The 15900-nt window shown below is 38.7% G+C and overlaps 1 protein-coding gene across 1 annotated transcript in view; it reads right to left on the minus strand.

Moving 5' to 3' along the window:
- The window catches only part of Ncapd3 (non-SMC condensin II complex subunit D3), a 56022-nt gene that overhangs the window by 35350 nt on the left and 4772 nt on the right, over positions 1–15900 (minus strand). Inside the window, exons 3-13 of the mRNA XM_042674916.1 lie at positions 13412–13574; positions 9762–9946; positions 8278–8442; positions 8122–8183; positions 7443–7530; positions 5438–5571; positions 4065–4137; positions 2110–2235; positions 1724–1976; positions 1162–1218; positions 850–936 (exon numbers count right to left, since the gene is read on the minus strand). Coding sequence (XP_042530850.1) covers positions 850–936; positions 1162–1218; positions 1724–1976; positions 2110–2235; positions 4065–4137; positions 5438–5571; positions 7443–7530; positions 8122–8183; positions 8278–8442; positions 9762–9946; positions 13412–13574 — 1393 coding nt within the window. The remainder of the gene's footprint in view (positions 1–849; positions 937–1161; positions 1219–1723; positions 1977–2109; positions 2236–4064; positions 4138–5437; positions 5572–7442; positions 7531–8121; positions 8184–8277; positions 8443–9761; positions 9947–13411; positions 13575–15900) is intronic.

The raw sequence follows: 15900 nt of genomic DNA on the forward strand, positions 1-15900 counted from the left end.
TTAATTCACTATCAAAAGTGTAAATTTTGGAATATTAAACTATGATTTTAAATTCTAGTTCCCACTTCTAAAATCCTACATGATTTTGCTTCCCTATTGTGTTTAGCTGCAAATGGGAATATCTAACCTACAGAGTTGTTTAAAACATTTAGACCATAATCTTTTTTTTTTTTTTTTTTTGTCTGTCATGGGACTTGAACTCTGGGCTTGGACGCTATCCCTGCGCTCTTTATCTCAAGGCTAGCACTCTACCACTTGAACCACAGCACCACTTCCGATTTTCTAGTGGTTAATTGGAGATAAGAGTCTCACAGACTTTTCTGCCTGAGCTGGCTTTGAACCATGATCCTCAGATCTCAGCCACCTCAGTAGCAAGGATTACAGGCATGAGCCACTGGCACCAGCTGTTTAACACATTTAGATAAGTGACATATAATATAGTTTCAAACACACCATTATGCCAAGCATCAGTGGCTCACATTTGTAATCCTAGCTTCTTAGCTGGCTGAGATTTTAGGATTGTGGTTCAAAGCCAGCTTGAGCAGGAAAGTCTATAAGACTCTTACCTCCAATTAAGCACCAAAATAGGTGGAAGTAAGCTCTGGTAAATGATAGAGCACTAACGTTGAGCACAAAAGCTCGTAGTGTATTAATATATATATATACATAAAATATCTATAGGATAATATAATGATATCAATTAAAGACAGTAGAAATTACTTGGCTTTTAAGAAAAGTTTCCATTCTTAAAGGTGACTTAATCAGAAAATAGTCCAAAGTTGCTAGACTTTCCCTTGGCTCTCTGAATGCAACAGCATTGCCACGTGAGCGTGAGGATGTGTGACATACCCTCAGACCCAGCTCTCTCACTGTTGTTTGTGTTCACCTCCTCAGAGGCTTCACAAGTGGTAGGCGTCTGCTTCCGATAGCAAAACCCTATTTTTAAAAAAGGCACTCATTAAGACACATATTGCTACTTTTCAATAGTATAAACACAACATGTTACTCAAGTATGACATTATTAATGAACTGAATTTCAAATTCTTTAATCAAGAAAGACATTAAAACAGGCAAATACGGAGGCAGAAAAAAACAACACCAACATTTCAAATAGCCAGTCTTTTTACAAGCCAGTTATTCAACACCTGGCGCGTTCATTACCTGATGAATTTCTCAGTAAGGTACCAGTGTCACTCTCTATTCTTGAAATTAAAGGACCTAAAAATAAGTAGACAGATACAAGGGAAAGAGATCATAAATCACTTGGAAATAGCCACAGAAGAATCAAAATCAAGATTAATTAGGCCGATAGACAAAGCAGACAGACCCTAAATTACAGACAATTAATAATGTTCTCTCCTTTCTTTAAAAAGATCTTTCAAGTATGTCAGGCTTCACTATTTAAAAAGTAATTTGAAGCTAGGCCTATAACTCAGTGACTGCATACATGCTTAGCAAGCACAAGGCCTTGGGTTACATTCTCATCATCAAAAAGGGAACAGAAAAGTCATCTGATAATGAGATATACTGAAAGAAGTTTATAAGAGTAAAGTTAATCATGTATTTTTTTTCCATCTCCCCATCCCCGCCTCCCCCCCACCACCCTGTACCCCTAGATGATGGTCTATTTACAGTCTATCTCGATCTTCACTTTCTGGTATGCCTCTTGTACATGCCAGGACAAGTACTTTACCACTGAGCTCCTCCCCCAGCCCCCACTTACTGGTAATGAGGATCTCCAGCACACTTTCAGGTGCACTGCTCACAGACAAATCCAGACAGTGTGCAAAGCTGGACAGGGCCTTGCTGCGGACAGTAGGTGCTTTGTCTAAACAACGGTCAAACATAATCTCTTGCACCAGGAACTTATGCTTTAAGAGCTTCTGATGCTCCAAAGAGACCGTGTCATCTGCTTCTCTTTCAGGAAGCTCTAAGAGAGCTAGAGCAACATCGAGAGTAAAAACTCGGTGTGGGACCTGTAAGGCAAAATCATAAGAATCACTGTCAGATAGGACTAAGAACCAAGGAAAACCCTCTCCTGCAGTCAGATCTGGCTGTCAGAGGTCTATACAGCCAGGATTCAAGACTACATGCAAGCATATCTCATACCTTGGAACTGCGAGAGTATTTGTAAAGCCAGGAAATGAATGTAGCATATTCTCCACAAGGAAGTTTACTCAATAGCTGGACCAGAGACTGGGCTGCAGAGGTCCGATACTCTGATTTATCTATCACCTGAAACATAAAATTAGAGAAGCTGTCTAGCCAATAATCACCTGCAGGACAACTGAACCCTATGTAGGAATGCACATTAAAAACTACTGAGCATAATAAGCTCAATGATCTTTAAATGTTACATGAATGACTACTGAAATTTAAGGTTTCAAACTCCGTTGGAAACTAAATTATACCTACTCATAGTGGTTCATGCCTACAATCTCAGGAGGATATTTTCAAGGCCCAGGCAAAAGTTAGTGATATCCTATCTCAAAAACAAGCTGGGTATAGAAGTACATGAGTGAGGTCAAGAAGCAGAGTTAAGAATATTACAATTTGAGGGGCTGGGAAGGTGGCTCAGTGGTAGAGCGCTTGCCTTGCATGCATGAGGCCCTGGGTTCGATTCCCCAGCACCACATAAGCAAAAAGAAAAAAAGAATATTACAATTTGAGACCAGCCAGGGCAAAGATATCACAAGACTCTAATCTGAAAAACAAACAAACAAAAAACAAAAGCAAACTTAAAAGAACCAATGTTGTGGTCCTGAGTTCCAGCCTCTTTTACACACACACACACACACACACACACAAAACAAATATAGACATACAAACACAATCCTTCAGAACCTATGCATCTTTAGGATCCATAAAATTCAAAGTATGAATATTTATCCACCAGATACTGGTGGCTCATTCCTGTAATCCTATCTGCTCAGGAGCCTGAGATCTGAGGATTGAGGTTCAAAATCAGTTCAGGTAGAAAGAAAAAAGACTCTATCTTGCCAGATGCAGTGGCTCACGCTTGTAATCCTAGCTACTCAGGAGGCTGGGATCTGAGGATCGCAGTTCAAAGCCAGCCCAGGCAGGAAAGTCCATGAGACTCTTATCTCCAATGAACCACCAAAAAAACAGAAGTGGTCCTATGGCTCAAGTGGGAGAGTGCTCACCTTGAGCTGAAGAGCTCAGAGACAACGCTCAGGTCCAGAGTTCAAGCCCCATGAGCAACAAAAGCAAACAAACAAACAAAAAATGACTCTATCTCCATTTAACTGGCAAAATGACTAGAGGCAGGTCCCAAGTGGTAGAGTGCCAGCTTCAAGCTTCTGCTTATCTTTTTTTTTTTTTGTCGGTCGTGGGGCTTGAACTCTGGGCCTGGGCCCTGTCCCTCAGCTCTTCAGCTCAAGGCGAGCGTTCTACCACTTGAGCTACAGCACCACTTCTGGTTTTCTGGTGGTTTATTGGAGATAGGAGTCTCACGGTCTCTCCTGCCCGGGCTGGCTTTGAACCGCGATCCTCAGATCTCAGCCTCCTGAGTAGCTAGGATTACAGGTGTGAGCCACCAGCCCGGCGCTTCTGCTTATCTTTTTAAAGCTAAGTAAGAGTTCAAGGCTGGGAATTCAAGCCCCACCCAGCATAGACACAAGAAAAAAAGTCATTAATAGCAACACAGGGTGGCACACACCTATAATCCTACCACTCAGGATTCAAATTGGAGTTCAAGACCAGCCTAGGCTACATAGCATAATCCACCTCAAAAAGAAAAATAACTCAGTTTATTTTTTTAAATAAAACTAATGCTTTGTAAATCAGGCTTCCCTGTATTCCACCACACAGAAGCTGGAAACAGAAGGACTGTAAATCAGTCTGGGTTACAATGTGAGACCCTACCTCACACCCCACCCTATTCCCAAAAGAACACTGGTTAGAAAAACATGTAGTATTAACTATAGCTACTTTTAGTAATGACACATTCATTCCCAAAACCAAGCAGACACATTTATCTTCATTATGTTATATACATTATTATTATTATTGTTACTATTATAATTTACTAAAGCAAATGGTACCTTGGCACAGATGTGTTGCAGCAAAATGCGAAGGACTGGGAATATACTTTCCTTCAGTTCATCCACAAGTGCACTAGTTAAGGGAAAAACACATATCCATTATTTATAATCTATCCGTTATTACAACAGAATGGTGATTTTCCTTACTTCTTGTGTTCAAAACTCATTGCCCTTAAATTTTAGAGATGCTAACTACTAAAAAACCCCACACTTTCCCCCATGTTACAACAGCTGTTTAAGAATGAGTTTTTGAGCCCTGTCACTAAGCAGCTGTCATCAGGGGGAAAAAAGTACAATTTGTTACAGTTCTTTTGGCTATTTATTAAATTTCATATTAAGATATAAAATATAACCTTTTCGGATAAATATCAGAACAGACTACACAGTACCACCTTGTGGCAGTTCAATGAAATGACTTCACTCCAAATTGTTACTAGGAAGAATTCATTATAGTGTCCAGAGGATCATTTTTAGCCTAAGTTATTTGTATCGTTGTATAAACATTACTGTAACTGGCCAAGCAACAGTGTTTCACTAAAACATCTTGTTTAATTTTCAGTGTTTAAAAATATTCCTCCAACAGAAGCACTGGACACTTCAGAAGGTCACAATAAAACTGTAATCCCCTTATACAACCTTTTGAGGTTCAAGGGGAAAAAAATAAATTAAAAAAAAATCCTCACCAAGAGACCTTTGTTGTGACCAAATGATATGATCCACACCCCATATCTATCTCTAAACACATTACCAGATACACAATGAAGATGCATTTGCTCCTGTACCCCTCTCACCATCTCTCCCCTGACAGCCAGTGAAGGAGGAAAGAAAAGCCAAGGACACAGCAAATACTCCTTTCTCAATAAAGCTAACATGCAACTTTTAGAGTAAAGCTGATTTGTGACAGAAAAAACAATCTATCAAAATTGCTAAGGAACTAAAAGCATTTAGGTGTTTTCCTTCAGAAAGTACTCTCTAGGGGTGCTGGAAAGATAGGAAAATGGGAAGAAAAAGCAAAAAGAACAAAAGCAAAAAGATGCAAGTAGAGGAATAGAAAGGAGGAAGTGGAGGTAGGGTTCTTTCTCTGTGGAGAGGGTGACCGCCTTTGCAGAGAGAGATAGAAGTGTCCCCAACATGTCCCCAACACAGGCTAATGGCATTTCCTTAGCGATGTCCACACAGTGGCTACCAAATTGTGACCCAGACCCTGAGAACACAATTAGCTAGGAAGAACTCTATTTTTCATCACAAAACTACTACTGGTTGCAATCAGATATTCCAAAGTTGTCAGAAGTCTTGGTTAGCACTGGGCCCACACAACTGAGGGAGAGGGATTAAAAAGTTAAAAAAGAAAAATCAAGACTTTTGCGCTTCACCTGATAAACTGGACAGCTTGGTTTCTTCGACTAATGACTTGTGATGTAATAGGCAGGGGGGCGTGATGAGATCTTTTGCCTACTTCTAACATCAATATTACATTTAGCATTTGATGGAAAATATAGGCAATAACCTGGAAGAGAATAGAAAATTCCATTTTGACTGTAATACAGAGCTCCAGGGTCTCAAAGACAGTGATTTAACTAAAGTAAAAACCATTTAAACCCTCTGGAGATAGGTCAGATGAATAGAATTTTTGGTAGAGCATTAGGGACAGGTTTCTTGGACAACTCTCAGGTGTTAAAAAAAAAAAAAAGAACCTTTAAAAAATTTATTTATTTATTTATTTATTTAATTTGTTGTTGGTGCTGAAACTTGAACTCTGGGCCTGGGCTTTTGTACTCAAGGCTAGTGCTCTTCCATTTAAGCCACAGCTCCACTTTTGGCTTTTTGTGGTTACCTGGAGATAAGAGTCTCTAAGACTTTACTTCCTGGGCTGGCTTTGTACACTTATTTCAGATCTCAACATCCTAAATATCTAGGGTTACACAGGCATGAGCCACTAGCACCTATCAAGCCCTCTATTTATTTACTTACTTACATAGATTTACAAGGGTAAACAATGTGAAATATTTGCTTATGGACAATGATTAAAAAACAAAACTAAACCATAATTTCCTTCCCACCCTGGATATCATAACCTGAAGTTTATAAATGCACATTCCAAAGTATCATCTCATAAAACTTAGTCAACTGGTTAATTTATTCATCTGGCAAAAACATTTAATGAAAATCAAATACTTGGCTACTTAGGTTCTAAGCACTTTCACAGATTAACTAGACTTTACTATATTTATTTTTAAACTTCTCAACCCTATGAAGTCAGCAGAACACTATATAATTTCCATTTCACAAAAAGTAAAATAAACTCCAAAGGAGATATCCAAAGTCAAGTAATTAATCTAGTTAAAACCAAGATTGCCTAACACCAAGTTAAATTAACTGCACCAAAGCCATCAAAAGCCACAGGACCTCAATCAGTATACCACATTTCCCCCCAAATGTTATTTTTAAAATAATGTATGATATCTAAGTTTAGCAACAATGTAACACATGAATGACCTAATCTCCAATGTTGACTGTAGTGAAAATACAATGTAACCAAGGGGACAAAGTTTAAACTATTAAGGCCAGAAATAATAACCCATAAATTCTCTGTGGAATACAGAGATACATAAATTCTGTGTGCAGTACAAATACAACTAACAAATTTGAAGTTTACATGAGTACACAGGAGTCGATAAGAAAAACTTGGATATTCTATGCCTGACTCTTCTTTTTGGGAACTAGATGAGTATTTCTATAAAATGTAACTGTTCAGCAATTTATCTGTTCCTCTTTCATTACTCATATATATATATATATCATATATGTGATATATATATATATATATAATTTTTTTTTTCCTATCTGACACCTACTAATAACTTGCTAGGTTCACCACCAAATATATTGGCTATACACTGGATAATCAAAGGTAGAGAACAAATAGAAATAGGTACATCTTTTATTAAAAAAGAATATGAAGACCTGAAAACTAAGACAGCTTCATAGCCACTGCCTCGTATCCAGAGTATACATACCAAGACTACAGAGGATGCCTGACACTATGTTTACTACCAAAGCCTATACTATATACTATGCTTTTTCCTATACAAACATACTCATGATAAAAATTTGACTTATAAATTGGGAATAGTAAAAGAATTAACAAGAATAACAATAAGACAGAACAATTGTAACAGCATGTAATAAGGTAAGTTATATGAATGCGATCTCTCTTCAAGAGGCTTATTATACCAGCTTCTTACCAAAAGCTGAGAAGAGCTAACTGGACTCTTGGAAATAAATGGGGCTACAAATGTTTTTAATGTTTTTCCCACTGTGTGGCTTGCCTGCTTCCAATTGAACTAATAACCAAAATTATACCCTCCTCTCCCTTACCTTATTTCCTTCTCCATGAGTTGGACAGCACAGCAAATGCAATCCATGATAGGCCAGTTCTGCTATGTAGTTTGCTTCATTAAGATTTCTAAAGAAAAGACAAAATATTAGCTAATGGATTTTATGTGTGTGTGTGTGTGTGTGTGTGTGTGTGTGTGTGTGTGTGTGTGTGTGTGTTTGCTGGTCCTAGGGCTTGAACTGAGAGCTTGGGTGCTATGTCTTTGAGCTTTTGTGCTCAAGGCTAATGCTCTATCACTTGAACCACAGCTCTACTTCTGGCTTCCACCTGTGATCCTCCAATCTTAGCCTCCTGTGGAGCTAGGTTTATAGGCACAAACCACCAGCACCTGGGTAGCTATGATTTTACTAGGAATATTCCTTAATGCTATATGCCTGCTTTTCTCTCTCTCTCTTCCTCTTTCTTTTCTTTCTTCCTAAGATTCAGTCTCACTGTTATATAGCCTGACCTCAAATTATTGGATGCTAGCTATCCTCCTGCATCAGTTTCATGTGTCAGCTGGGACTACAAGCACATGCCACCTCACTAAGCTTCTGTAAGTCATCTTCAAATGAGTAACTTCTATTATTTGCCAGTTGACTAAAACAGCACTTATACTTCTGAAGCAAAAATTATTATATTGTATTTAAATTGTAGCACTGAAAACATTTAATGACTCACCTGGCTTGTGTAACATGAAATTCACGGGGAATTGGCTCAAAATTAGTTAATGCAACAAAGACCTGGAAAATGGACACCAAGAAAAGATCTCCATAAGTAGTAGCTATAGTCTACGCCCTCTGAAGGTACCCCAACGTTCCTGAAATTTTCACTTACCTCTACACAAGTCTGTACACACTGTGGCTTTTCTTTGAGAGAAAACTTGGGCAGAAGCCTTAAAAAATTCTTCAAAAGGTGAAATATGGCATTTCGAATTTGAGAAAGGTCCCGGGCAGAAAAATATATGCTTTCTTCATCTTCATCTTCTATAAGCTCATCCATCTGGATCACACACACACATACAAAAAAAAAAAAAAAAAGTATGGCTGAGCTAAGGAATAATACCTAACACTTTGTCTCATGGTTTGCAATTTACTCAAACCAGTTAAACTCCAGGTTTAACTGAGTTGTTCTGTACTGAGTTGTTCACACGATGTGGCTTTGACCAGGTCTATTGACTACTCTAGGTCTCCATGACACAGTGGTGAATAACTGGACTATATTCCTGTACAAGTAGTTTCTGCCTGTATATTTTCTGTCTCAATGAGAATTCATATAATTCTTCAAAATTTTCATGCTGGTAACCTTCTAACACCCTACTTTCTCATGCAAGAATTTGAAAATCACACTAATTATGTTCTTATGGACATGAGCCATAAGAACTTCAACTATCCTTTCTAGTGACAATAAGATATTGTGGCAAGCCAGGCTCCAGTAGCTCACATCTGTAATTCTAGCTACTCAGGAGGTTGAGATCTGAGGATTGTGGGTCAAAGCCAGCCATAGCAGGAAAGTCCGTGAGACTTTTATCTCCAATTAAACAGCAGAAAACTGGAAGTGGGGCTACATCTCAAAGCGGTAGAGCAGTAGCCTTAAACGAAAAAGCTCAGGGAGGCTGGGAAGGTGGCTCAGTGGTAGAGTGCTTGCCTTGCATGCATGAGGCCCTGGCTTCGATTCTATAGCACCACATAAGCAGGAAAAAAAAAAAGCCAGAAGTGGCGGTGTGGCTCAAGTGGTAGAGCACTAGCCTTGAGCTGAACAGTTGAGGGACAGTGCCCAGGCCCAGAGTTCAGGCTCAGTGGTAGAGTGCTTGCCTTGCATGCATGAGGCCCTGGCTTCGATTCCATAGCACCACATAAGCAGGAAAAAAAAAAAGCCAGAAGTGGCGGTGTGGCTCAAGTGGTAGAGCACTAGCCTTGAGCTGAACAGTTGAGGGACAGTGCCCAGGCCCAGAGTTCAGGCCCCACAACTGGACAAAAAAAAAAGCTCAGGGACAATGCCCAAGCCCAAAGTTCAAACCTCACAACCAACTAAAAAGGAGAGAGAGAGAGAGAGAAAGGGAGAATGTGGCAAATATACCAGTTAGTAAACTGCCAACTACACTTGAAAACAAGCCTTGGCAGGAGATGACTGGGAAGGTAGAAAGGTGGCAAAGCAGAAACATGCTCTGGTAGTACATGAAACCCAAAGGACATTTTTCAAATCATATGTATAGCAGAAAATATTTTAAGGATCCCTGAAACCATATTTCACGTAAAGTCAATTGTCAAACAACCTAAAATCTTGTGTTGGTATGCTTAATTATTTCACTTACTTCTTACCTCAGTATCATCTTTCCTAGGTGGTTTTCCTCTTTTTCTATTGCTTCTTGAGTTATCCTGAGAGTTCTTAGCTTGTTCTTTTTTCCTTTTCCTATTCAAGTTAGATTCCTGAGGCCAGCTCTTCTTGAGAATCTGAATGCACTTATCAAACATCACTGGGTGGAATATTTGATTGGCTACACTGCCTAATCATAAGGAGTAGAGAGTAAACAGGTTAGATGGTTTGGTTTTGTTTTGAGATAGTTTCGCAAGAAACTCAACCTGCCCTGAAACTTACCCTCCTCCTGACTCAGCCTTCCAATGCTGAGATTATAAACATGCACTACCACACTCCAGCTTAAGCAGTGTAGGTGTCCAGGTTTTGAAAGAAGTGCATAACAACAGACAAAAAGTTTAAAAAGCAGCCAGGCACTGAAGGTTCATGCCTGTAATCCTAGCTACACAGGAGGCTGAGATCTGAGGATCATGGTTCAAAGCCAGCCTGGTAGGAGTTAACCAACAGAAAAAAAACCTAGAAGTGAAGCTGTGGCTCAAGTGGCAGAATGCAAGCCAGCTTTGAATGAAACAGCTAAAGGACAGCACCTAAGCCCTAGTAACAGTGTGTGCACGCGTGCGCACATGCACACACACACACACACACAAACTATTGCAGTCACACAAAGTTATTACCCCAGGTGATATCTGTAGGATAACAGTTAATATTTGGCCCTGAGCAAGGTCATGTAAAATTGGCTTACTATATGAAAATCAACATAATATACTATGTCATTAAAATAGCAAACAAAAAAATCATAGTATTATCTCATATCTGCAGAAAAGCAAATGACAAAAATCTAATACCTTTTCCAAATAGAACACTTAGCAAACAAGGTATAATAAATGGATAAAGGCCATCTTAAAAAACAACCTTAACTAATGTCAAAGACCTGGATGTTCTCCTCCACCATCAGGGACAAGATGGGGATATCCACTCTTCATTTCTATTAGCCCTAGACTAGAAATTTTTGCCAGGGCAAGAAAATAAAAGGTGACAACACCAGAAACAAAAACTAAAACTGTAACTATTAACAGATGACTGATTTTGTTTTGAATAAAGAAAACCCTTGTAAAACCACTAAGGTTGCAGTATACAAGATAAATTATAATAATTTTTAAAAATTCACTTATATAGCTACTAATCATCAGAAATATAAATAAAGACAAGTGCTCCACAAGCTGTGGTATCACAGGCCAGCATGTGGGAAGTGAAGGCTGGGGTATTGTAAATTCCATGCTGGCCTAGGCTACCCAGGAAGATGCTGTCTCAAAAACAAACAAATTAAAAACTGAAAATGAAGTCAGGCACTGATGGCTCATGCCTGTAATCCTAGCTACTTGGGAGGTTGAGCTCTGAACATCACAGTTCAAAGCCAGCCCTGACAGGAAAATCTGTGAGACTCTGATCTCCACTTAATCGCTAGAAAACTGGAAGTGGTGCTGGGGCTCAAAGCAGTAGAGCACTAGCCTGGAGCAAAAATGCTCAGGGAAAGTGCCCAAGCCCCATGGCCACCACCACCAACAACAAAAAAACCCACCCAAAACTAGAAATAATTTCATTTATAAATAGTACTGAAAAAAATACTTAGGAATAAACTTAACAAAGTGCAAGAGCAGAACCCTGAAAACTATAAGACAGTATCAGAACATATTAAAGATTATGAATGAAAAGAAAAGGAACGGAAAGATATCCTGTGTTGATGGACCTGAAGACAGTGTGAAGATCATACTACTCCCCAAACTGATCTCCACATTCCCTGCAGAAATTCACATACAGATCTTAAAACTTACATGGAACTCAGAATAGCCAAAAAATTGTGAAACTAGCGAGTATGAAGTACCACAGCATGCCTACCACAAAGCAGAAACTCTGGTAAGGGAAGGGAAACTGATTTGTGTATTTATGTGTATGTGTGTGTATGTGTATGTATATGCATGGAGTACTGGTTTGAATTTAAGGCTTGTCAGGCAAACACTAAGCCATACCCTGAGCTATTTCTGCTTTAGTTATTCTTCAGAGATGCTACTGAGTGGTTGCCCAGGCCAGCCTGGACCACAGTCCTCTTACTTATGGGGATGACAGATGCATGCCTCTATAAACTTCTTTTTATTGGCTGAGATGGAGTCTAAGTTTTTGCCCAGGTTGACATTGAGCCACAATCCTCCTGATCTAGGCTTTCCAAGAAGCTAGGAATTACAGGTATGAGCCATTAAACTTAGCTGAAACTGGATTTAGAAAACCACAATATTTTTTCAGACAATCTAGTTACAGCTAAGCTATTACAGTACTCAGCAACTAGATTCTTCAGGAATTTATTTGAAAAGTCATTATGAAAGATTTAACAAAATAACATGAGTCAGAGGTCAGTGTTGAAGGCTTTAAGTATTTTTTTTCCTTTTCTCAAATTGTACGGAATATATCTTCAACCTTAATTAAAAATGTATTTCTGGAGAGGCGCTGGTAGCTCATACCAGTAATCCTAGCTACTCAGGAGGATGAAATCTGAGGATCATGGTTCAAAGCCAGACTGGGCAGGAAAAGCTCTGAGACCGTATCTCCAATTAACCACCTGAAAACCAGAAGTGGAGTTGTGGCTCAAAGTGGTAGAGCACTATCCTTGAGCAAAAAAGCTTAAGGATAGCACCCAGGCCCTGAGTTCAACAACCAGAACTGGGTGTTGGGGGGTGGTGGGGAAGCATTTCTGTAAACAATGACAAGTAGCAAATGGACTAATCTTATGATTTTTTTTTTCCAGTAAGAACTTTAGTTCTCTAGGTCTCTATGTTCCATTCTATTATCTTGAGTAGGGGTGGGAAGAAGGCTCTGCACTGCCCAGAGGAAGAACAGCCACTAAACTCTGACAAGCACAGTGACATGTAGAAAAGTGCTTTCCCTCAAGTGTTTCTGGTGAGGATTACTAGCAATGATCACACTTCCTTAACTAGAATCATAGTATTTTTTAAACATCCACAAGGGAGAGATATAATACCATGCTTCCTCACAGCAGCTTTTCTCAATATGATCAGGAAGTCAGGAGAGAGAGCAGTATCAGCATTTTCTTCTGGGTTTGGAAAGGGCATTCCCTCTCCTGAAGGACCTCTCTGTAACTATCCACATGAGCTTATAGACAAAGCCTAATCTCAGAAAAAACACACTCAAATAATGAAGAAGGGAAGACATCTTCCAAATACCCATAAGGTGATTTCATATAATCCTCAGAACCACTCCAGGTGATGAGTTCTCACTGCTTATTTAGTGAGAAAACAAATGGTAAGAATTAAAACAATGCAAGTAAGACAAAATGACAAAAGACTATCTTACCATCCTCTGTTATTCACAGGTAAGGTGGCTTCAGGATCACCCCACAGAAACCAAACTCTAAGGATATTCAAGTCTTTTATATAAAACGCTATACTACTTGGATGGTCCGTAAATATATCCTCTTACAATTCCTAACACAATGCAAATGCTATGTAATAGTTTCCACTTTATATTGTTTAGAGAAGGACAAAGAAACATATTACACAGTAGCAACAATGTAACATGTTTCTGTTCAAGCAATTTTTCCATCCACACATTCAGATCTAATGAACAGTGTCAAATATACAGATACCTGGTATTTCTAGTAGCAGAAAATAAAGCCCAGCAGCATGAAGGCCATATTCTCGATGCTGTACACTGACATTTTTCTTATGTGCTACCTGGACGAAGTGATAGAATAATGCCACCAGCATACTATGAGAAATATTGTTCTCAATGAAGAAGGTCCAAATGTTCTGGAGAGAAGACAAATTCCAAAAGCCAATAGTTAATAAAATGAAAAACATCTTGGTTGATTTTTACAAGTACTTAGTGTCTTAGAAAAAAAAAAAAAAAGAGTAGTAAGGTCTGGAGATGTAGCAACACAACACACACACACACACACACACACACACACACACACACACACACACACACACACACACACACACACACACACACACACACACACACACACACACACACACACACACACACACACACACACACACACACACACACACACACACACGGCCAGTCTGCCTCTCAATGACAAATGTCTGCCATCCTCAAAGAGATTGACACAAAAGATCAAGATGAAAATTTGTTATTCAAAATTACAAAGATAAATATATACAAGACATTTAATTAAATTTTCAAAAAATTGCCAAGTTTGAAGTACATATACTTCTGAAATTATCAGTATATAATATGCTAAGACTTTTGGAACACCCTGTATTAAGTGATTATACTATGAATGATCTCTCCATCTAACTTAAATGTACCCAAATCTATTTATCATTGATTAGTGAGGAAATCAGAACAATTTGCTGAAATTTAAATGTCCACAGATTAAGAGTAACGAAAGCAAGAAACACTGGGCAATTTCTTCTTCAATGGATTTCAGAAAGAGATTAGGCGAGAAAGGAAATCCTAGAACAGAAATTTACCAATCTTATCGTTGTCCCATACTTAGTCCTATTCAATGCATGACGATGACAGGCATTATTTTTATAAACTAAACATAGCTGGAACTACAGTTTATCCTCAGGCATCTTTTTTGGTTTTTTTGAGACAGAATTCACCATCCTCCTGCCCATCTTCCAAAGGACTGGGATTATAGGCTGGGAATGACTGACCAGCAAGCCACACAAGCCCCTGAGTTCAAACCCTAACTAACACCACTTATTCCTCCCCCCAAAAAGTACACAATGGAACTCACAATTTTTCCACTTGACCTCACCCTTTTTACCCCTTATTCCTCACTGTAGTTAATATCATCCTTCTAATGTTAAAATTTTAACTTCTTTCCTGCTTCTTCTTTTAAAATATATTTTTATTGTAAAAATACTGTATAGAGGGGTTACAGTTACATAAGCAAGGTAATGAGTACATTTCCTATCAAGCATCGTTACCTCCTCCTTTGTTTTTCTCCTACCATCCCTTCCCTCCCACCTCCACAACTACATTTCCACTCCTCTCCCCCCTCCCAGCCTAAACTGTAAAGTTCATTTTTCAACAATTGTCTTGTACATCTCATTGTCTTATACACAGTCAATTTGGCATTTTGTACCATGACTTAAATACCCAACGATTGCTTCTTAGTTTACAAAGCCTTATTAAATCTTAACTTAAAAAAATAAAAAATAAAAACACCCCCAAAGTATTTAGATCTTCCTTTCCGGTTTCCAAAACCTAAACTTCAGGCCACACCATTCACACTTATAACACCTACATGACTTATAATAGACTCCCAAGAGGTCTCCCTGTCTATATTTTCCCCACATCTGTCTGCCTGTGCTCAGGACAACACAATACTCAGTCTACTGCTCACCACAGCCTTTTCCACACAGAAGTATGAGTTAATATATCCATCATTTTTAGATAGAACCTCATACACAATACACAACCCCCACAAGTGAACCTCACTCAAAGCTACCCACAGTCAATTCTCAGTCTAGCTTAGTGTCTTACGTGCCACATTTTAAACACTTACTATCATAATCTCCTCAACATTCCCTGCATAATTCCCACTGTGGTCCCTTCCAAGAATAATCCTTAACCCTAACTTCTGCTAGTTCACATTCTACCCAACTAAGAAGACTTGCTTCTGGCAACTTTTATTATGGGAGCTGCAATCCAAGCACACTCTCTTTTCCAAAGCCTTATTTGATGATCTCTGTACCTCTTTTAGAGCACTGCTTAGCAAGTGATTCATAAAGTATTTCCCAGAGGTATTGTGCTTCCCCAACCTGAGCTGGTTGTAGTCACTACACTACAATGCTCTGGTCCAGGTGAGGCCCTTGACTGAGGAAGAATGTATTGTAATGTCAACTCTGTCTAATGCACTTAATGCAGTGCTTATTAGCATCATATTGAAGGACAGTTTAATCAGATGACTTAATTTTTAATCAAATATGTAAAATTTATAATTAATTCTTTTTGGAAAATTAAAAGCTTCAGAGATGTTGCTATCTAAAATTTTTTTATTCTGTTTCCTAGCCCTTTTGTTCTCCTGAAAGGGCTTCAACGGTCTAAGTATTGATAAACACACTAGGTAAAACTTAGTATTTAAAGGAACTC

Source organism: Dipodomys spectabilis, unplaced genomic scaffold, assembly GCF_019054845.1.
Source record: "Dipodomys spectabilis isolate Male_0828 unplaced genomic scaffold, ASM1905484v1 ptg000023l, whole genome shotgun sequence".
Classification (NCBI taxonomy): domain Eukaryota; kingdom Metazoa; phylum Chordata; class Mammalia; order Rodentia; family Heteromyidae; genus Dipodomys; species Dipodomys spectabilis.